The following is a 22,609-nucleotide window of genomic DNA, read 5'->3' as shown; positions in this document are numbered from 1 at the left end:
AAGGCTCCTGGGGTGGGGGGCAGGGGGTGGTGGTGGTGATTCTAATGTACCCTGAAGCTCACAAGCCATAATCCCGCGGGCACTCATGAGGCACCAGACGCCACAGGAAAATCCGATTCACGCACTGGCCCTGCCCCCTTGGCCCTTCCAGGCCCTCAAGTTACTGATTAACCCCAGGTTTCAAGGAAAGAAATAATAATAACTGAAGGGACAACGTGAGCCAAGAAACAAGCTGAGCAGCCCTGGGAGAGCGCTGCTAGATGGATGATGACGAGAAGGAAATAGGGGCTTGAGAAGCCCAGCCTGAGGTCAGACCACATCCAGGTCCCAGTGACACCGGCTGACACTTCCCTGTCGATGCCCAGGTACTGAGCTGCCACGTCCCGGTGGCTCCTGTGCCCAGAATGGCCTGTACTGAGCTCCTGCAGCAGCCCCAGCTTACGTCCAAAGAAGCCACCGCCTCTGACACCGCGGGCCCTGCTGGGGGTCATCGCGGCTCCGCGGATAGCAACCTGGAGTGCCTGGTGTGCCGGGAGTCCTATAGCCGTGCCCGGCTGCCCAAGCTGCTGAGCTGCCAGCACACCTTCTGTGCCGTCTGCCTGAAGCTGCTGCTGTGCGTGCAGGACGACACCTGGTCCATCACCTGCCCGCTGTGCCGCAAGGTCACTGCCGTCCCCGGGGGCCTCATCTGCAGCCTGCGTGACCAGGAGGCCGTGTTGGGGCAGCTGGCCCGGCCAGACCCGGAGGTGCGGCTCTGTCCTCAGGGACTGGTGAATCCTGCTACCCTGATAGCAGGGCATCCCAGCTTAGCCGGAGAGGATGAACAGGACACGGAGAGTGCCAACTGCGTGGCAGCCCAGCGCCTGGCGGCACACCTGTTCCTACTGGTCTTGCTCATCGTCCTCATCCTGCCCTTCATCTACCCGGGCATCATCTGGTGGATGCTCAGCTTCGTCGTCGCACTGGCCCTGCTGTTGTCCATGCTTTTCTGCTGTCACCGCAGCAGCCAGGCCGGCTACTGGTCCTCCCCCAGGACCCTCTTCTGCAGACAGCAGAAACCCAGCGAGATCTCTTCCATCGCCTGAGAGCGCTCCGACCAGACAGTGTCTGGGGACTTCTGTCTCTGCGGCCTGTTTACTGTCACAGTAAACAGGGTAAGGGGCTCTGCATCAGACTGGCTCCCTTGGGAGAGTAAACGCCAGCTGCACCTGCAAGCCAAAGCCAGAATGGCAGTCTTGGGTCAAGAACTGTGTGTTTGGACAATAGACATACACCTGCTCAGGGAACAGCATAGCTAAACTGTTTGGGAATGGGGAAGAGGCACAGACTACTTGAATGCTACAGGGGCGGGGGAACCATCTGTTCCGCTTATTCCAACGCTCCCGTTTTTCCTTCTATACCTTGATAAAAGTATTACAAATATTGACGTTATTGCACAACAAATAGAACCGGAACCCCTTTTTCTACAGTTTATGTATCTGGTTGTTTCTTGCTTGCTTTTGGTTTGGTTTTGTGTGTTTGGGGCCATTTTTTCTATTTCTGGCTGTGACACATTTTCCCTCTGGGGTAGTCAGAGCCCACAGGAAGTCCTCCTGTGCTCCCCCGGATGTTGTCCATCTCGTGCCCATCCCACGTCGCCAAAGGTCCTGGGGGTTCGGGTCTCCCATTGAGCTGCCCCCAGGAATGGAGAGGGAGAATTTGTGTGGAGGAGTGGGTCTTCTGCTGCTGCCAGGGGATGCCCACATTTGGTTGGCAGAGTTGGGGAGGGTTGGAGAGGACACAGGTGGGTCTGGGAATTGCTCTCAGCAGCTCCACCAGGATTTCTCAGCTCCATGTCATCAGGCCCTAACTTAACAGAGAATCACAGCATTACAAGAACTACCCCCATCCCCCCACAGCGAGTCCAGCTGCCCACTGGATGCACATGATCCCACACTCTAGAACGAAATCTTTATGGGCATTGTTTCTTTCTTACTGCCTCCCGATGCCCATTTGAGCTTTTGTCATAAAGATAAGAGGCCCCATAAATGAAACAGTCCTCTCCAATAACCCCACATTTCCTGCCTCTCCCTGAGAGTCACAGCCATCTGAAAGGCTTTTGTGTCTTCTCTCCACCGTTTCTGCTCCATAACAGAGAGGAGACTTCTGCCAGAGTCAGGCGTCAGCCAGGGGGGGACCCATCAGGGTGCAGGGGAGTAAAAGACAGGAGATGTCACATTACTTCCTTCCAAAGACCCCGTAACTGGGAAGCAGACTTGAAACCTCAGAAGGGTTCCTTGAGTACAATCCATTGTCCCTCCTTGCCCGTCTTTCCTCCTGATAGGATGACAGCTGCAGGGTGGACGTGAAGTTCGCGGTGACGGTCCCTTTGTCAGGGGGAGATGAGAGAACACCGCCACTGCAGCACGTGGAGGGGGCCGGGGTGGGGGGGGGCGTGCAGGTTGGTCCCGGCCCAGCCGTTGCGTGTGTGTCGTTGAACAGGACCTTCTGGATCTCTGAGCTTCACTTCCCCAAAATGAGCCAGTAGCACTGGATTATTCCTAAGTCCCCTGAAGCCCAGAAGCTGAGGATGCCGCTGGGCTCCCAGATAATGAATGTGGGGTCACATCCCCTGTGGAGCCACACCCAGAAAAGTCAAAATGTAAGTCTGTATGCAATTAGCTGTTCTTGCAGTCTGCACACACACAAAAAAATCTTCCTTTTTCTTATAAGGTACCTTCAGCGCACACTGTGACACCCATGCTATTGGCCTTATTAACCCCTGGTGCTGGGAAAGTGTGTGGGTGAGTGCGTGTGGGTGTACATGTGCCCATGCTTTTAAGTCAACGCCAAGCGGGCCTGGAGGACACCCTGTCTCCATAGGATGGATAAATGACAAGAATTGTTTGGCATTTCCAGAGCTGGCCTCGGGCATGTGCATTTTGGGATGGTTGCCAGTAGGAGAAGGAAAGAACATTCTTTCCTCACTCACCTCCACTCCCATTCCATCTCATTCTTGGACCCTCCTCCAGAAGAAAACCTCCACCAAGGTTTCAGTTGCTAACGACAACACCATTTCTACCGAAGTAACGGTGGGCTCATGTTTACGGAGTGCTCACTGTGCAGCCAGAACTGCATTAACAGCTTTATGTCCATCGTCTAGCTGAATCTTCATAACAGCTTTATGAAGAAGAGACCATCTTGCCGATGAGGATACTGAGGATCAGAGAGGTCAGTTCATCTGCCTGAGGTTGCACAGCCAGCCACTGCCAGAGCCCCCTAGGAAATTAACCCATTGTTCTTTCTGCTCCCACATGTTTCCTCCTTTGTGTGCAGTTTCAAAACAACCAGGAAGCTGGTCACTGCTTGTGGGCTTGCGAGAGAGAATAGGAAACTAACCACAGGAGCCTCCAAATTCCAGTAGTCAGGTGCTCAGAGAAGCCCGAGAATTCTGGAATCTATTGTCTACGCTAAAGAGAAAGAAAAGAGAATGATAAAAGTGGGATGGCTTTCCTGACTTTTACCACCCAGTGCCAGCCTCCCCTGAAGGGAGCTGTGTTAGCACATGACCAATGTGCCCTCCGTCCCCATGGGCAAAGATGTCTCGACACTTCTGTCCCATTGTCCTGAAGCCCAGCTGGTCCCCGAGTACTGGTGGCCCCTGGCAGTGTTGGGGCAGAGAGCACCAGAGGCTAATTTCAGCCCAGGCTGCCCTGGAGAGGAACAGAGGAAACAGGCAGTGCTGCAAAAGGATGTAAGTGGAAGAAATCGGAGGGGCAGGCCAAGGCTCAAAGGCAGGCTCTGACCCAGTGTGTGGCCAATAGGAGTAACAGAACTTCTCTGAGCCATGGTGTGCCCACCTGTAACGCAGCGTGTGTGGAGGAAGCCACGCACCTCCCAGGGCCTCCGTGGGGATTCAAAGTGCTGCTGAACGAGAATCCCGTGTCCTAACAGTCTGCCTTTACCATCAGACATTGACCCCTGGGGGTGAACGGGTTCCACAGGGCCTGTCCGGTGTGATAGAGTGGGGGGCCAGCCTTGGTGATGGGGTGGAGAAGCCAGTCTGGAGTAGGAGTGCTGTCCAGGACAGGCCGATCTGGTGGAGAACCTTATGCTTAGGTCCTAAGGATGGAGAAGAATTGCAGGGGGAGGCCACATTTCATCCCCATCAGCCCCGTCACCCTATTCTGTGACCTGGAAGTCAGACATACCTGGCTTGAATTCTAGCTTCACCGCTTAGAAGTCACCTCACCTCTCTGAGTCTCAGATTCCTTATCCATGAAACAGGTTATATACATATTTCACAGGGTTGTGGGGGAATTAGCAAAATAAGCCATGGTTGAGCACTGGGGACTGCAAGGAAGTAAAGAAGGAAGGGAGAAGACAAGGAGAGATGGGCTGAGTTCTAGAAAGCCCCAACAGGAATGATGAGAACAGACCCGTCTTATTTTATTCAGTCTTATTAATAAGGAAATATATTAAAACCCAAGCACTAGAATTTACCTCCCCCATTAACCAGCCTCAACATCAGCAACATCTTCATTAATATAAGAAAACAATCATCGCTAACATGGTTTGAATGCACCATGCAAAGTTTATTACATATGTTATTACATCTGCTAGAATGTAGATGCTATTATCAATTACCCTCAAATTACCAAGAGGGATGCTGAGGCACAGAGAGGTTAAGTAACTTTCCTCAAGATCGCACAATGAGGTGATGGTGAGGCCAAGACCAGGTCCAACTCCAGAGTTTAGGCTTTGAGTCACTTTGCTGTATCAGATGAAACATTCCCAGCACACTGTAATCACTCAAGGTGTGTGGGCCCCTGGCCCAAAGGGTGAAAAACTAAGAAGAGATGGCATCCCCTCTTTGGATGGGGGACTCAGGGGTAGACGTTTGTGGAGGTCACCTGTCCCGTTACCCACAGCCATGTTCTCATCTCACCCTAAAGTACCTATTCATCATTGGAAGCCCTTTTCAAATGACTGGAGGAAGTCTTGCAGTCTTCGCTGGAACAATGAATTCTTTGTGGCGATGGAAAACATTTCCGAGAATGAAGGATATTCCCGCAATCTCTCAGGCTATGGGAACAGCATAGAGCACAGTCAAAGGGAGATGAGATCCAAGCTCTTGAATCTGCCTGGAGCTATTCATGTGAACTTTATATTCTTGTCCAAGAACCTCGAAGTTACTTTTTTTAAGGCAGAATATTTCCTGGGTCAGTAGAGAACTCTCTGAAGAATGCAGGACACCATGAAAGCTAAGATCCATCTGTGCATTTATTCAACAAATATTTATTCAAGGTCTTCTCTGTGCCAGGTACTGAGCAAGATATTTAATCTTATTTGACAAGGAATTTTGATGAAAAAGGAAAACTAATAAGTGCACATTTGAATTGTGTCCCCCCTCCCCCCAAAATATATGTTGAAGTCCTAACCCCCACTACCTCAGAATGTGACCTTATTTGGAAATAGGGTTTTTACAGAGATAATCAAGTTAAAACGAGGTCATTGGGGTGGGTCCTAATCCAGTATGACTGGCATCCTTATAAAAAGGGGGAAATTGGATGTAGAGACAGACATACAAAGAAGAAAGACAATATGAAGATACACAGGAAGAAGACAGCCATGTGAAGGTGAAGGCTGAGACCAGGGTTATGTTCCTATAAGCCAAGGAATGCCAAAGATGGCCAGGAAATGACCAGAAGCCAGGAGAGAGGCCCGGAAGAGATTCTCAGAGCTCTCATCAGGAACCAATCCTACCGACGCCTTGATCTTGGACTTGTAGCCTGCAGAACTGTGTGAGACAATACGTTTCCATTGTTTAAGCAACCAGGTACTGTGGCACCTTGGTGTGGCAGCCCTAGGAACCAATACAGCCTCTATCCTGTGCCTGTGCTTGCGACAGGCCCCTTAGCTGGGTTGCTTCAAGTTCAGCTAAATGACTTGCCCAGAGTCATATGGCACATACATAGCAATGTCAGGCTCAAAATCGAGTCTGACTGATTCCCAAGATTAATTCCTCACCCCCATTGTGTAGATAGGAAATCGAGGCTCAGAGAAGCCCTGTGATTTCCCCCCAGACAGAGCCCAATATGTCAGAGATGGAGCTGGAATCAGAGCCCACAGTTCCTAAATTATCCTTAATCTTAGCAACCACCATATGAGAATTACTGAGTTATTATCCCCATTTCACAGATTAAAGAGTTAAAACCCAAGTCATTAAGATACCTGACCTTCAGGTCACAAACGAGTAAGTGAGATACTAGAATTTGAACCTGCTGTTTGACTCTAAAGCTATGTCTGCACTTCCCACTGCCCCACACTGCTTCTTAGCACCCTGTCTGCATTGAGAAGCAGGAAAGTGTATCTTTCAGGATGCTTGAGGAACCCACCATAAGAGCCTGTACGCTCAAAGAGGGCAGGACTGAAGTGGACCTTCGTCTTGTTTCCTTTGATTGTCTTATATTCAGCTGGGCCCCCCTTGTTCCCCCACCTCCCTTACTGAGGAAACTGCCCTGTAGCTCATCTTGCCCAAGGGAGCATTCCACCAGCAACCACTACACCAGTTGGGGCGCTTGGTCCTTCCTCTACCCACCTCCCATTTCACCTGAAGCAGTCACATGATATATGTCATATGATCTTTTCCAGAACTGGAATCTGGAGCTAGTGATGAAGGAGAGATGAGTGTTTAAAGTGGCAGCAACATGGGACTTCCCTGGTGGTCTAGTGGCTAAGACTTCATGCTCCCAATGCAGGGGGCCCAGGTTTGACCCCTGGTCAGGGAACTAGATCCCACATGCCTCAACTAAAAGATCCCGCATGCCACAATTAAGATCCCAGCCCACATGCTGCAACCAAGAACCGATGCAGCCAAATAAATAAATAAATACATAGTTTTTACATTTAAAATAAATAAAGTGGCAGCAACAGAGCAGATGGTCCCCATAGCTTTTGGTCCTTGAGGGTCAGTAAACCCTCAGGTTCCTTCCCCACAATTATTATTTTTTTCTTTAGATAGCCAGAATCAGTTTCTGTTGCTTGCAACCAACATTCGTGACCTAATACAGGAGCTGTCCACGCTCCTGCTTGCTGAAAAATCCCACCATGAACTTCAGCCCCTCCAAAGACTGGGAAAGGAAAGCTGCAATGCCACAGGCCAGGGAGCGGAAGCCCTCTGGTACCCCCACCCTCAGCCCTCCTGAGAGCCAGCCTGACCTCGTGCCGAGGCTGCCCTGATATCAGGCCCAGGAGAACGGTGCCCAGGTCAGCTCTGCTCAGACGTGGGGTCAGACGGGAAAACACGGCATTGGATCTCAGGCCAGCCACTTTGGGAGGAGGCTGGTCTCTGGTCTATTGGCCTCAGAATCCCCAGAAGAAACAAGCTCTAGTAGACAATCAGCCAGAGGTCCTTCACTGGAGTCAGATTGCAAAAGAAAACAGCCTGCAAAGTAGCTGTGGGTGCAGCAGTTCCAAAACAACTGCAGCAACCATCCTGGCTAATGTTTATCAAGTGCTTACTACATTCAGGCTACTGTTCTCAGAGCTTCCTTAACCCTTCTGTTCTTCACAACAACCCTGTTATTCTTTATGCTAGACATTTGACGTGTCATCTCAGTGACTTGACACAGAGCTCCTATTTAGGTAGGCAGCTGAGGCAGAGAGAAGGTAAGGAACTTGCTTAAGCGGCAGAGCTAGGGTTTGAACGCAGGCAGTCTAATCCAGCTCTGCCTTATTCAGTCACTGCATTTACCATCCCCCTCCTACCCTCACCTCTCTCCCTTGCTTCCTCACCTTCCCTGCCCCAATCAAAATGTACCAAAAGAAAAGAAGGAAGAAAAAGAAAAAAAAAGAAAAGAAAAGAAGGGCCCTCAGTAACAGACACACCTGGGTTCAAAACCAAGTCCCTCCATTTATTCTCTGTGTGACCTTGGGTGTGATACATGCCTTCCCTGAACCTTAGTTTCCTTGTTTGGAAATGCAAGCTAATCAAACCTACCTGAGGGAAGTTCTGTGACAATTCAATGAGATAATGCGTAAAACACCTGGCACAGTTCCCAACATAGAGTAGGTGCTCGCCCATTCCAGTCAACCTGTCAACAAATGTGTGTGAGCACTTATTACTCACCTGGCAAGTGGGGGAAGCAATAAAATACAGGGGAAGTGATGGTCCTTACCAGCAACACCCCTGTCAGCCTCTCCCTAGCTGGGGAAAGAAGATATGCACATAGGTGCTAAAATCAGACCCCAGCGTGAGATCTGGACCGTCTAAGACAAAGGGTAGCCCTAGAGGAGGTGGTTCTCCCTGCGGAGAGGCAGCCAGTGGGGCTCTGGAATGCTGCTCATGTTCTATTTCTGGACTTAGGCGATAGTTACACAGATGAGACTTATTTTCTAATTATTTATAAACAGTGCCTACATCTTGGATGTGCTTTTCTGTACATATTTCATAGTGAAAAAATAAAACTTTAAACCTAACTTAACAACGCTACAGAGTCTAAGCAGCTTGAGGGCAAAGGCCGGGCCTGAGGCTGGTACCCAGCGCTAATCCCGCATTCGGATGCCTGCCCCATCCACAACCAATTCACCCCGGGTTTTAGAGCTTTGTGGGTTGCTCTGTCGATGGTCTGTCTGGTTTGAATCCTGACTCTGCTACTTACTGGCTGTATGAATCAGTCTCTCAAACTCCCTAATCCTCGTTCTCACACCTATAAAATGGGGAAATAATGATGGAGTTATGAGCATCAAAAGAGATCACCTGTAGAGACCATTTAGCACCATGTACCAGCACACAGGATGTGCCCAAGAAACACTAGCTGCCCAAGTTAGGCAAAAAGATGAACGTATTGGCTCATTTAACCAAATGGTGGCAAAGGCAGTTTCCTGTTGGGTTTTGGCAACGATGAAACTAAGGTATGGGGCTTCATTCAGACTGTTTCTCTCCATTTCCATCTCCTGTTCTCTCTGCATTTGAGTCTTGTTCTCACTGACCAGCTTTGTCCATGAGATTGGAAACTTGGCCAGCTCCTACTCATGTCTTCCTAGCTTCACCTCCAGAAAGAAATGAGCAGACGTTCTTCCTTTGGTCAAATGATGAAAAATCCCAAGGAAGGAGTCTGATTGGTCATCTCGGGTCACATGCCCCTCCTCTGTGATCAGCAGGGCTGTGACTAGCAGCCCCAAGAGAATCTTGTGATTAGGAAGGAGAAGGACCTCAAACAAAGGAGAATGCTATTTACAGAAGAACGAGAGGTGTTGAGTAGAGAGAGCAGCAGGTGTGAGTCAATCCCCACCCCGCCACAGCTAATTAGAGATGAGCTCCAACTTGATTGGGTCTCTCTTTGAGAGGCCTGCCTCCTCCCCACCCGATCTCAGTCCAAGTGGGTTCTGATAGTAACAATACCATATTCGTCTCTTATGGGTAGAGCATGTGTACCAAACCTGCCAATCAAAGCATCATGTCACCTGGCCACAAGGTCTGGTTCAAAGCTAAGCCAATGTCAGCTCTACCCAAGAATATTACTGGAGCTACCTGGAGGAAGTATTTTCTCTGCCAGAGCTGCTAGGCTGGTAGAATGTTTGGACTTTCCGGTTACCGTCTTTCCCCACCAAGGGAAGGATTTTTCTATGGGTGAAGCCAACCCAGAGCAAAGCTGAGCCCAGTGATAGAGAGAGGTTCCTAATCATATTATTTGAGTACCTAGATCTGGCCACACGTGAAACCTGACTTTCCTCTGAACTTCATAGTTACATGGGTCAACAAATTCTTTTTCTTTGCTTAAACCCTTTTGACCATGTCGTCTCACTTCCAGGCAAAGGAGCACTGAATCACTCGTGGGTGCTTGAGTTATGAGGTCATAGAGAGGGAAAGCTAAGATAGCCAGTCCAGAGCCAGATTTATGTCACAGTACAATAGAGAGCTGGATGTGAGTGATGAATGAAGCTGATACAGAGGCAGACAAGAGGGGGCCCGTGTCCTCTGAGAGGCAAAGAGAAAAGCCTCAGGTCCTGATATCCCAAGTCGCCAGTCTCAGTGAGGCCTGGCCATTCGCCAGCCTTGTCCTGCCTGTCCACGAGACCGCCTGTCATATCCTTCAATACCCCTCTTTTAAATAAGCTAGCTAGGGCTTCCCTGATGGCGTCATGGTTAAGAATCTACCTGCCAATGCAGGGTACATAGGTTCAAGCCCTGGTCCAGGAAGATCCCACGTGCCACGGAGCAACTAGGCCTGTTCGCCACAACTACCGAGCCTACGCTCTAGAGCCCACACACCACAACTACTGAGCCCACGCGTCACAGCTACTGAAGCCCGTGCATCTAGAGCCCGTGCCCCACAGCAAGGTAAGCCACCGCACTGAGAAGCCTGCGCACGGCAACGGAGACCCAACGCAGCCAAACATATACAAATAAAATAAATTTTTAAAAATAAATAAATAAATAAGATAGCTACCCAGAGGATTCCGGTACCTCCTCATCCCCTCCCCTAAGACCCGGTGCTCTGTGAGGTCTACAACCTCTGTTGAATGTTAAATGGAAGAGTGCCCCAGGGCAGGACATGGCATATGTGAACTCCTAGGGAAGACATAAGGAAGGGGGTTTTGGTGGCCAGGGCAAGCCTCAGGAAGGATGTGGGAACTGGCTGGGTCTTCAAGGAAAGGTTGGATTTGAACAGACAGCAAGAATGGGGTGAATGAGGGTATTGCAGGAATAGTATGAGAAAAGTATGGAAGTTGGAAAATACAGAGTCTATTCAGGGACAGAGAGTGGGCCTGTCTAGGTCAGGAATTTGTCAGGAACAGGGAAGAAAGCTGGGCCTGGCGGCAGAGGGTCCGGTGTACCAGGCTGTGGGGTCCACTACGGCACATGAAAGGCTTAGCATGGAAGTGCTGAGTCATCCAGCAGCACTGAAACTCTGAAACAGCAACAGCAGACTCTCGCTGGCAGACCCTGCAGCTGTCCACCGGAGGTGAGCAGGGTAGTGAGTCGGGGTGCAGTGGGAACGGTGTCCAGAGTGCTGGGGTTTGCTCTGCTACAGACCCCAGATAAACTTCCTTGGGACTTGGCCTCCAACAGCATCCATCCCTGTGGGAGGGGATGCAGGACAATTTCAAGTGGTACTAACACAGATATCCATTCATTCACTCACTTATTCAATCAGTAAGCATGTATTAAACACCTACCATACACTAGGCATTAGGTTAGGTCCTAGGGAGATGAGGGTCAATAAAACATAAGACCCCTGGTCCCACTGAGCTCACACTGGGGCACTAAGGGCTGTCTTCTCAATAGCCATTCCACCTTCTCCTTCAGAGAAACCTGATTTTATCTGTGCAGCAATGCGCCCCATTAATACCGGCGAGAGCAGTCTCTGCTCTGGGCCCCATCCTTTAGGGGGCCCCCCCTGGCCTCTTCCATCCTGATGGAGAGAGAAGCCTACGAGGCCAAGAGGATGTGCCCACCTAAGCCCACACTCTGGGTGCCTGGTACCCCAATATTCCCTGTCCAAACTGCCCCAAATCCACTTCCAGACTGCAGGAGTGAACCTCTCCCCTGACCCATTCTCCTAAGGGTGCAGCCACTACACACATTCCTAGGTTTGAGGAGTGGCCAAGTGGCAGCTCTTTGCAGGAGGGGTATTCAGATCTTGGATGCCTGGGCTGCAGTGTCCACACACCTGTGTGGGAGACCTCATGTGGTATGGGATGGAATTGGGGCTGGGAAGAGAAGGAAGATGGGCAGTAAACCAGGAGCCACATCATGGCGTGGAACTCTGAGGGGCTGAAGGATTTCTAAATTCACACCTGATATTCCATGTGGCTTGAAGGTGTATCTGTCTGGTTGGAAGGTTAGGACATGTTTTTTTTTTATCACTTTGTGTTCTTGCCCTGAGCTCTGCAAATGTTAGGACTGGCCTGAGCCAATCCCCTTTGCCAGATTCCTTGCTTTCCCAGACTCCCTTGCATCCACGGGTGATCATGTGATCCAGATATGTGATCCCAGCAAAAGGGCTTCTGGGAAATCATTTCCACCTTGACCATGGGAGAGAAACCATGAGGAAAGTCTCATGAGGAGAGCTCCCTTTTTCTCTTTTCTGCGTTTGAACACAACTGCTTAGCAATGCTTGACGCTGAGGGAGCCATTTGGGCCACAGCATGACACAGTGAAGGGCAACAGCCAACATGCTGAGGACGATGAAAGATGGAAAGGTCTTTGAGCTTTGGGGCCAACTCTGGAACCATCTACCTCCGGATTTTATGTTCCATAAATCATCAGTGTCATTATGATTTTGGCCACACATTGGGAAGCGCTGGATACAACAGTGGCCAGACATCCTAATGGAAACATGCATTCTATTTTTTTTTTTTTTTGGCCGCTCTGCATGGCTTGCTGTATCTTAGTTCCCCGACCAGGGATCAAACCCAGGCCCCTGGCAGTGGAAACACAAAGTCTAACCACTGGACCACCAGGGAATTCCCAGAAACATACATTCTAATGACTAGTGAGAGAAACCAATCTGGCCATCTTGACAGCCTATGGGGAGGATTTTCCCATGGGTGAAGTCAACCCAGAGGAAACAGAATTTTTTGCTACATCTGCATGTTACTTTTACTATTACTGTCTTTCTAAAGGAATCTCATTTTGTTTAATGTTTTAAAATGGTGTCTCTGTCATAAAGAAAAAGCCAAGGTCATTTGCTGTTGCAGAAAGTAATAAAAAGATTTTTGGGGACTTCCCTGGTGGTGCAGTGGTTAAGAAACCGCCCACCAATGCAGGGAACACAGGTTCGAGCCCTGGTCTGGGAAGATCCCACATGCCGCGGAGCAACTAAGCCTGTGAGCCACAACTACTGAGCCCACGTGCCACAACTACTGAAGCCCGCATGCCTAGAGCCCGTGCTCCTCAATAAGAGAAGCAATGAGAAGCCTACACACCACAGCGAAGAGTAGCTCCCGCTCGTCACAGCTAGAGAAATCTCGTGCACAGCAACAAAGACCCAACGCAGCCAAAAGTAAATTAAATTTAAAAAAAAAAAAGATTTTTAAAGTGAAATCAATGCTGAGAACAAACAAACAAACAAACAAAAACATTAAGTGCATTGTGGTATCCCAGATGGGATTCTGGGACTGTAAAAGGACAATAGTAGAAAAACCAATGAATAAAGTCTATACTTTAGTTAACAGTAATGTACCAATGTTGTTACCAAGTCCAAGTTCGTACTGCTCACAGCACAACAGGCCAATAAATTGAGAGACAAGTTGTTGGGGCAGGGAATGGTGACTTTATTCGGAAAGCCAGCAAACCAAGAAGATGGTGGACTCGTGTCCCAAAGACCCATTTACCGGAGGTAGAATTCAGGCTTCTTTTATACTAAAAGGGGAGGGGGTGTGCCTGGTTGCTGCAAACTTCTTGGTGTCAGAATCCTTTATTCTTGCAGCTGTCCACATAGGATAGATCACCATGTTTCTGTAAACCTCCAACAAGGCAAATGTTATTCTCTGCTCTGCAACTTTTTATCTCTGTATGAATGCAAAAGCGTTAGACCTTTAAAGGTCAGAGCCTCCGGAATGGGCTATCCTGTGTATTTCAAGCTATAGGCAACATTCTTAACTTGTAGCAAAAGCAATAGAATACAAAGCTTAAAGTAAAAGAAACAGATCCAATACAGAGTCAGATTTGTTCTTCCCTATTACAACATTGGTTTCTCAGTCTTGAAACATGTACCATGGTTATGTAAGATGTTAACATTGGGGAAACAAGGTGAAGCATTATATGATTCTTAGGTAAGAATTCTGTACTGTCTTTGGAACTTTTCTGTCAATCTAAAATTCTTCCAGAATAAAAAGGTTATTAAATAAATAAATAACAGGATGTTTAAATCCTAACTCAATATTTTGGAGAGTCGAAGACTCTGAGCTGAGGCCCGTTCTCCTTTTGTTAAAAAGGAAGATCAGCAAATGTTACAGGAGTACAATGGCATACTATTCAGCCTTAAAAAAAGAAGGAAATTGCCTCACTTGCAACAACGTGGATGAACCTGGAGGACCTTGTGCTCAGTGAAATATGCCAGACACAGAAAGACAAATACTGTATGATCTCACTTATGTGTGTAATCTAAAATAGTCAAACTCATAGTGGCAGAGCGTAGAATGGTAGTTGCCAGGGTTTGCGTGGAGGGAGAAGGGAGATATGAGGACATGTTGGTCAAAGGGTACAAAGTCTCAGTTATGCAAGATGAATGACTATGAGTTCTGGAAATCTAATATACAGCATGGTGACCACAGGTAACAATACTATACTGTATACTTGAAATTTGCTAAGAAGATAGATCTTAAAGCAAATCTTCTCGACACACGCGCGCGCGCGCACACACACACAAATGATAACTACGTACACATGATGGATTAAGTTATTTAGCTTGACAGGGATGATCTTTTACAAGGTATACAAATACTATCAAAAATTCAAATTGTATACCTCAAATATATATAATTTTGTAAGTCAAAGATATCTCAATAAAGTTGTTTTTAAAAAAGAAATATATATACTTTTTGTGTGTTTGTGAACCTGTAAGTCACAAAGAAAAATGGTTTAAATATGAGTTTAATTAATGGCCTTGATTATTAATTTATCAGAAACAAATAAAAATTGTACCTCAACAACAACAAAAAAGATTCCATAGCATCAAACTGTGTTCTCAATAGAATAAGGATTAAAGGGAATAACTTTCTCATGCATCATTCAAGGTGATTTAATGCAAGTTCATGTACCAGCTGAAGATATCTGTGTACCACCAGTGATATGGGTCTCATGCACTGAGATCCATATCAGTGCAGATCAGTTCAGGGGTAAGTGCAAAGCATTCTTAGATGAGAAGCAGGTAGAGGGTCATCACTCAAACTTCTGTGTAAGAGATAAGGCAGAAGACTACAAAATTATTACCTAACAGACAAGAACAATGGGGGAAAATACTAACCCAAGTGTCTTTGACCCTAAATGCTGCCGCTTAGATTGGCCAATTCTAGTTGATAGTCCCATTAACAGACAGATGTTTAGTTCTTTGGGTCAAAGACACCTTAGAACAAACAAGAAACTGCTCAGCGATGTAACAATAGCCATAGTAACCAGAAACCATCCACAGCACCCTCCACCCTGACCTTCCTCTGTGGTTGTGTGCAGTCCCTCCCCATGGTAGCCCTGCTTATTTGAGCGCCATTAGGAAAGAAGTGACCATAAACGAGCTTCTGTGTCGTTCAGTCTCAAGTTCAGCACAACGGCATCATAAGGATATTCTACGGGAAGGGATGTGGGGTTGCTTTCAGTGACGTCACCCCCAGAATTCAGTACCATTCAACAAAGGCTCATGCCAGGCCAGCCCCCACTCACATCCCGGAAGGACAGACATTAATGGAGCATAGCAAAGGAGCCTCCTTCTTTTGGGGAGCCATCATCCAAAAGCCATCTAAGTATCTTTGAACCTGTACTGATGTTTGAGCCTATGGGATGGCAGGATAGCAGAGTCAACCAGATCTGGGATTAAATCCTGGCTCTGCCATCTTGTAGCTCGGTGACCCTGCCCAAGTTATTTAACCCCGCTGAGCCTCAGTTCTTTCCTCTGTGAAGTGGGGCTAATAATAGCACAGGATTAAATGATATAAAGTGTGTATGTATGGGACATGAAGAACCAGCCACAAGGATAATGGTCCCTGAACAATATTCACGGTTATTTCTGTAATTTCTGGAAGAATCAAATCCAATCAACTGGTTCTTCTAAACCTGATTGAACACCAGAATCACCAGGGCAACTTGTTAAAAATATAAACTTCTAGGCTTCCACACCCCTGAGAAATTCTAAACTGGTTTGGTGAGGGGCAGGACCCAGGAACCTATGCCTCCATGATATACTTTTATTGTGCCTAGCCCATAGTAGGCACTCAACAAATACAGGTCCCTTCCCCGACCTGGACCGTTGAAACAGCTTCCGAAGCAGTCACCCGTGCCCACTCTTATCCATTAGTCCACCACCAGGAGCCAGTGGGATCCTTTGAAAAGGTGAAAATATGTCACATTGCTGCCCCAAACCTATACAACTCTCCATTTCATACAGAATAAAATCCATAAACAAGGCCCTACATCAGTGGCTCCTGGGCACACGTTAGAAATACCTGGTGAGCTTGTGAACAATAACTAGGCCTGGCCTGACCCCAGACCAACAGAATCAGAATCTCTAGGGGTGGGGCCCAAGCAGGGTTGCCAGATAAAACAGAGGACACCCAGTTACATTGAAATTTCAGATACCCAATGAATAACTTTTTAGTATAAGTATGCCCTGGGAAATAGTGGGAGATACTTGTACTAAAGAAGTATTTATTTCTTGTGTTTCTGAAATTCCAGTGTCACTGGGTATCCTGCATCTTCATTTGCTAAGCCTCGCAACCCTAGGCCCAAGCATCAGCCTTTTTATAAAGCTCACAGTGACATGGCCCTCGTTGCCTCTCTAAGCTCATCTATTCCTCTCCCCCAGCTCTCTCCACTCCAGCCTTTTCCTTGAAAGTGTCAACCACCTTCCTCCTCTCCACAGCTTTGCAGTTGCTGGCTGCTTGTGAGACAGGCTGGGACCTGGGACCTGGGACCCTTTGCTGCAGTGCTTGCACCTGGACAAATGTCTCCTCAAGGAGCAAAATACAAAGAAACTATAAGGGACTAAAAATAACTGCATGCCTGTGCAGTTGGGGGAAATTCTGGACAACAAGATACAAAAAGACCAAAAAGACCAACCGCCACTTCTGAAGAGCTGGGAGCAAAAGCAGGGTACTGTTCATGCCCCCAGCACACACCACCACCAAAGGGCTTTTCCTTCCAGCACAAACCCCTAACCATTCCTTCCGGAGGAGCTGACAGAAGACTTCTTAGCAGAAGTATCTTTTACCAAGAATGAAAGCAGCTAATTCTTACTGAGCATGTCCTGTGTGCCAGACACCATTCAAAGCACTTTACCTGCATGTCCTCATTTCATCCTCATGACAGCACTTGAAGGGGTCATAATTATCCTCATTTTACAGAGGAGGAGAGTAAATTCTTCAGTGTCTAACACCAAACCTCAAAAATCTCAAAGGCATACACCAGAGGGGTAAATATACTTTCTCCACTTTTCCTTCCTGTAGCCTTGATTCCGGATTAGCTCCCGTGTGCTGTTCAGTGGCGGGGACTGAGGGGAGGGATGGGCACTGGGCAGGGCTGTAACAGATCCAAAGTCTGGAGTCAACAGTGTTTAACACAGAACCTCTCTCGAACTAGAGACGGGGCAAGGCTGTTGTGCAAAATGGTGCCTGGTCCCACAGAGCCAATCTGGCTAGAAGGGGCCACCAGACACTGAGCGAAGGAGGGATGGCTGGAGGTTTTCTGCTGGCGTCCACTTCCATGTGGTTATTAATACTGCAATTGACAAGACCCATGTGCTCAGATATACCCCCTATGCCCCTGAAGGGTGCATGCTATTAACCCATTTGACCCTCACAATGGCCTTGTAGGTAGGTAGAGCTGCTGTTCTTGGTCCTGAGTGGCCAGTGGAGAGACGAGGAGACAGAGGCCTAGTGCATTCCACAAGAAGCATGAGTCACAGACTTTGTATTGGAAGCTGGTCTCTGACCCTGGCCAGTGCCTTTTCTGTTTACGGTACTGGGCTGTCTTTACCTGGAGAAACAGTAACAACCTTGTGGCCACAATGATTCACACTCCAGCTCTGGCACTCATCATTAGTTCTGTGGCTTCTGCACAGCCTCGACCTGAGCCTCGGTTTCCTTTCGTGTAGCACAGTTGTGATGAGATTCACAGGATTGCTATAGGAATGAGATGCATTCATGCATTCATTATACGATTCTGAGCACTTATCAAGTGCCAGGCACGGTCCCTGGGGCTGGGCACACAGCAGAGGACTCTCCAGGCTTTTAAATTCTAGTGGGGATGGCAGGCAATCAACTGCCAACAGGAAGATAAACCAAACAATTCCACAGAGTGAGAAGTACTGCGATTGACACAGAACAGGACTGTGAGCCTGGAGTGGGATTCCCCAGAACTTAGAACAGTACCTGGCACATAGTAGGTGCTCAGGAAGTATTTGTTCTCTGGCTGAACGTGCTGGGTGGTCAGGGAAGCCTCACAGATGCCACCCTGCGTGGACACCGGAGTGGAGAGCTGGGGCCACAGGGCCAGGCACGGGAACCTCAAACGCAAAGGCCCTGAGACCAGACCAAACTTGGCGTTAAAGAAACTGAAAGAAAACTCAGGGAGCGCATGGATATCTCATCACTCAGTAAACTTCCAAGCACTGTATACACATGCGGGAAGACTGTTTCTGTGCCTGGTTCTTTGATTGCACCTGATTTAATTTTGACGACCGAGCCCCTGGCAAGCAGTTTCCGCAGAGCCGAAGCCCTGTGGCTTCCCCGAAGGCGAACAGACCCACAAACCGAGTTTCGCGCCGGGCTGGCCGGTCACTTCCTGAAGCCGGCACCCTCTGGCGGGGTGGCGGCGGGGCGAGCGGCTTGGGACACGCGTTTCGGAGCCCGGAGCCCGGAGCCCGGAAGGACCAGGCGCGCACGGGGCGGGCGGCGCGGCGTCAGGACCAGTCGGGACCCGCGCGGGGGGAGGGAGGGAGGAAGGGAAGGAGGGGCGGGGCCGGGGCAGCCTGGCCGCCTTCGCCGTCGCCTTCGCCGCCACCTTCAGGTAAGAGGCCCGCTCCCCGCCGCCACCGCGCCGGCTCCGCGCGGGGAGCCCCAGCCCCGGCTGGCTCGGCCTGCGGACTCTTTGCCCCCGCCCCGCCCTCCGCGCCGACCTCCCCGGAGTCAAGGCCTCCGTGTGGTTGCTTGTTTTCCTTCCGAGCCGGAAGTGCACGTAGGAACCACACGCCCGGGCAGCAGATGGGGAAACTGAGGCCGGGTGCAGCACTCGGGCGTCCGCTGCCTCCCTTGATAAATGAGGACGCTGGTCCGGGCCAGGGAGGGGAAGGGACTTGCCCAAGGTCACCCGGGGTCAGTGGGCTTCCACTTGGCTCACGCGGCCCCTCCAGCGCCCCTCACCCCCCTCTCCTTGCCCCTCCAGACCTCTGAGCTCACAGGACACACCTAAACTGAGAATTCCCTGGGGGGCGGGGGAGGGAGGTTGGGAATAACCTCTGCAGAAAAGCCCCGGCCCCAGTGTCACAGGGAGACCAGGTCGCCTCATCCTGACCCCTGCTGTTAGAGGAGAATGAATTACTGCTACTAACTTTGGAGTGGATTTTACACTTGGGTAAGCTGAGGCTCAGAGACATGAGGGAATTTCCCCAAGACCACACCGCTGAGAAGGAGGTCACGATACGAACCTGGGTTCCCCGACTCCACAGCCTGACCCAGTGCCTGGCACAGAGGAGGCCAGCACAGTGCCCTCTCTCTGCCCTGCTCGGCCTGGCACAGGGAGTCGGGACCACAGCTGGGCTAGACTGGGGGCCTTGGTCCAGACACTACTGCCTAACATGGAGTAGGAGTCAGCAGTTAGTTCTCTTTTCCCCTAACTCGGTGTTCATTTCAGGGCAGAAACATGAAGCCTTCTAAGCTTTGGGGGCATCCAGCAAATATTTATTGAACACCTGCTGTGTGCCAGTGTGTGCAGTGTTTGTTTGTTTGTTTTAACATCTTTATTGGAGTATAATTGCTTTACAATGGTATGTTAGTTTCTGCTTTATAACAAAGTGAATCAGTTATACATATGCATATGTTCCCATATCTCTTCCCTCTCACGTCTCCCTCCCTCCCACCCTCCCTATCCCACCCCTCTAGGTGGTCACAGAGCACCGAGCTGATCTCCCTGGGCTTTGCGGCTGCTTCCCACTAGCTAGCTATTTTACGTTTGGTAGTGTATATATGTCCATGCCACTCTCTCACTTTGTCACAGCTTACCCTTCCCCCTCCCTGTATCTTCAAGTCCATTCTCTAGTAGGTCTGCGTCTTTATTCCCACTTCGCCCCTAGGTTCTTCATGACCATTTTTTTTGTGTTTTTTAGATTCCATATATATGTGTTAGTATATGGTATTTGTTTTTCTCTTTCTGACTTACTTCACTCTGTATGACAGACTCTAGGTCCATCCACTTCACTACAAATAACTCAATTGCATTTATTTTTATGGCTGAGTAATATTCCATTGTATCTATGTGCCACATCTTCTTTATCCATTCATCTGCTGATGGACACTTACGTTGCTTCCATCTCCTGGCTATTGTAAATAGAGGTGCAATGAACATTTTGGTACATGACTCTTTTTGAATTATGGTTTTCTCAGGGTGTATGCCCAGTAGTGGGATTGCTGGGTCGTATGGTAGTTCTATTTGTAGTTTTTTAAGGAACCTCCATACTGTTCTCCATAGTGGCTGTATCAATTTACATTCCCACCAGCAGTGCAAGAGGGTTCCCTTTTCTCCACACCCTCTCCAGCATTTATTGTTTCTAGATTTTTTGATGATGACCATTCTGGCCAGTGTGAGATGATATCTCATTGTAGTTTTGATTTGCATTTCTCTAATGATTAATGATGTTGAGCATTCTTTCATGTGTTCGTTGGCAGTCTGTATATCTTCTTTGGAGAAATGTCTATTTAGGTCTTCTGCCCATTTTTGGATTGGGTTGTTGGTTTTTTTGTTATTGAGCTGCTTGTAAATTTTGGAGATTAATCCTTTGTCAGTTGCTTCATTTGCAAATAATTTCTCCCATTCTGAGGGTTGTCTTTTGGTCTTGTTTATGGTTTACTTTGCTGTGCAAAAGCTTTGAAGTTTCATTAGGTCCCATTTGTTTACTTTTGTTTTTATTTCCATTTCTCTAGGAGGTGGGTCAAGAAGGATCTTGCTGTGATTTATGTCATAGAGTGTTCTGCCTATGTTTTCCTCTAAGAGTTTGATAGTTTCTGGCTTACATTTAGGTCTTTAATCCATTTTGAGCTTAGTTTTGTATATGGTGTTAGGGAGTGTTCTAATCTCATACTTTTACATGTACCTGTCCAGTTTTCCCAGCACCACTTATTGAAGAGGCTGTCTTTTCTCCACTGTATATTCTTGCCTCCTTTATCAAAGATAAGGTGACCATATGTGTGTGGGTTTATCTCTGGGCTTTCTATCCTGTTCCATTGATCTATCTTTCTGTTTTTGTGCCAGTACCATACTGTCTTGATTACTGTAGCTTTGTAGTATAGTCTGAAGTCAGGGAGCCTGACTCCTCCAGCTCCATTTTTTGTTCTCAAGATTGCTTTGGCTATTTGGGGTCTTTTGTGTTTCCATACAAATTGTGAAATTTTTTGGTCGAGAAGAGCTAACACCTATCCTTCTCAAACTCTTCCAAAATATAGCAGAGGGAGGAACACTCCCAAACTCATTCTACGAGGCCACCATCACCCTGATACCAGAACCAGGCAAAGATGTCACAAAGAAAGAAAACTACAGGCCAATATCACTGATGGACATAGATGCAAAAATCCTCAACAAAATACTAGCAAACAGAATCCAACAGCACATTAAAAGGATCATACACCATGATCAAGTGGGGTTTATTCCAGGAATGCAAGGATTCTTCAATATACGCAAATCAATCAACGTGATACACCATATTAATGAATTGAAGGAGAAAAACCATATGATCATCTCAATAGATGCAGAGAAAGCTTTCAACAAAATTCAACACCCATTTATGATAAAAACCCTGCAGAAAGTAGGCATAGAGGGAACTTTCCTCAACATAATAAAGGCCATATATGACAAACCCACAGCCAACGTCGTCCTCAATGGTGAAAAACTGAAAGCATTTCCACTAAGATCAGGAAGAAGACAAGGTTGTCCACTCTCACCAGTATTATTCAACATAGTTTTGGAAGTTTTAGCCTCAGCAATCAGAGAAGAAAAAGAAATAAAAGGAATCCAAATCGGAAAAGAAGAAGTAAAGCTGTCACTGTTTGCAGATGACATGATACTATACATAGGGAATCCTAAAGATGCTACCAGAAAACTACTAGAGCTAATCAATGAATTTGGTAGAGTAGCGGGATACAAAATTAATGCACAGAAATCTCTTGCATTCCTATACACTAATGATGAAAAATCTGAAAGTGAAATTAAGAAAACACTCCCATTTACCATTGCAACAAAAGGAATAAAATATCTAGGAATAAACCTACCTAAGGAGACAAAAGGCCTGTATGCAGAAAATTATAAGACACTGATGAGGGTTTCCCTGGTGGCGCAGTGATTGGGAGTCTGCCTGCCGATGCAGGGGACGCAAGTTCGTGCCCTGGTCCGGGAGGATCCCACATGCCACGGAGCGGCTGGGCCCGCGAGCCATGGCCGCTGAGCCTGCGCATCCGGAGCCTGTGCTCCGCAACGGGAGAGGCCACAGCAGTGAGAGGCCCGCGTACCGAAAAAAAAAAAAAAAAAAGACACTGATGAAAGAAATTAAAGATGATACAAATAGATGGAGAAATATACCATGTTCTTGGATTGGAAGAATCAGCATTGTGAAAATGACTCTACTACCCAAAGCAATCTACAGATTCAATGCAATGCCTATCAAACTGCCACTGGCATTTTTCACAGAACTAGAACATTTCAACT

At 48.0% G+C, this 22,609-nt stretch overlaps 1 protein-coding gene across 1 annotated transcript; it reads left to right on the top strand.

Annotated features, from left to right (window-relative positions):
- The first annotated feature begins 404 nt into the window (after positions 1-404).
- RNF186 (ring finger protein 186) lies at positions 405-1,085 on the top strand. Its single transcript, XM_065897855.1, has one exon. It carries the CDS (start codon positions 405-407, stop codon positions 1,083-1,085), a length of 681 nt encoding a protein of 226 aa, XP_065753927.1.
- The last annotated feature ends 21,524 nt before the right edge of the window (positions 1,086-22,609 follow it).

This window comes from Phocoena phocoena, chromosome 1, assembly GCF_963924675.1.
Source record: "Phocoena phocoena chromosome 1, mPhoPho1.1, whole genome shotgun sequence".
NCBI lineage: Eukaryota > Metazoa > Chordata > Mammalia > Artiodactyla > Phocoenidae > Phocoena > Phocoena phocoena.
Note: the sequence above shows the minus strand (reverse complement) of the source record. Positions and strands in the feature narration are given on the sequence as shown.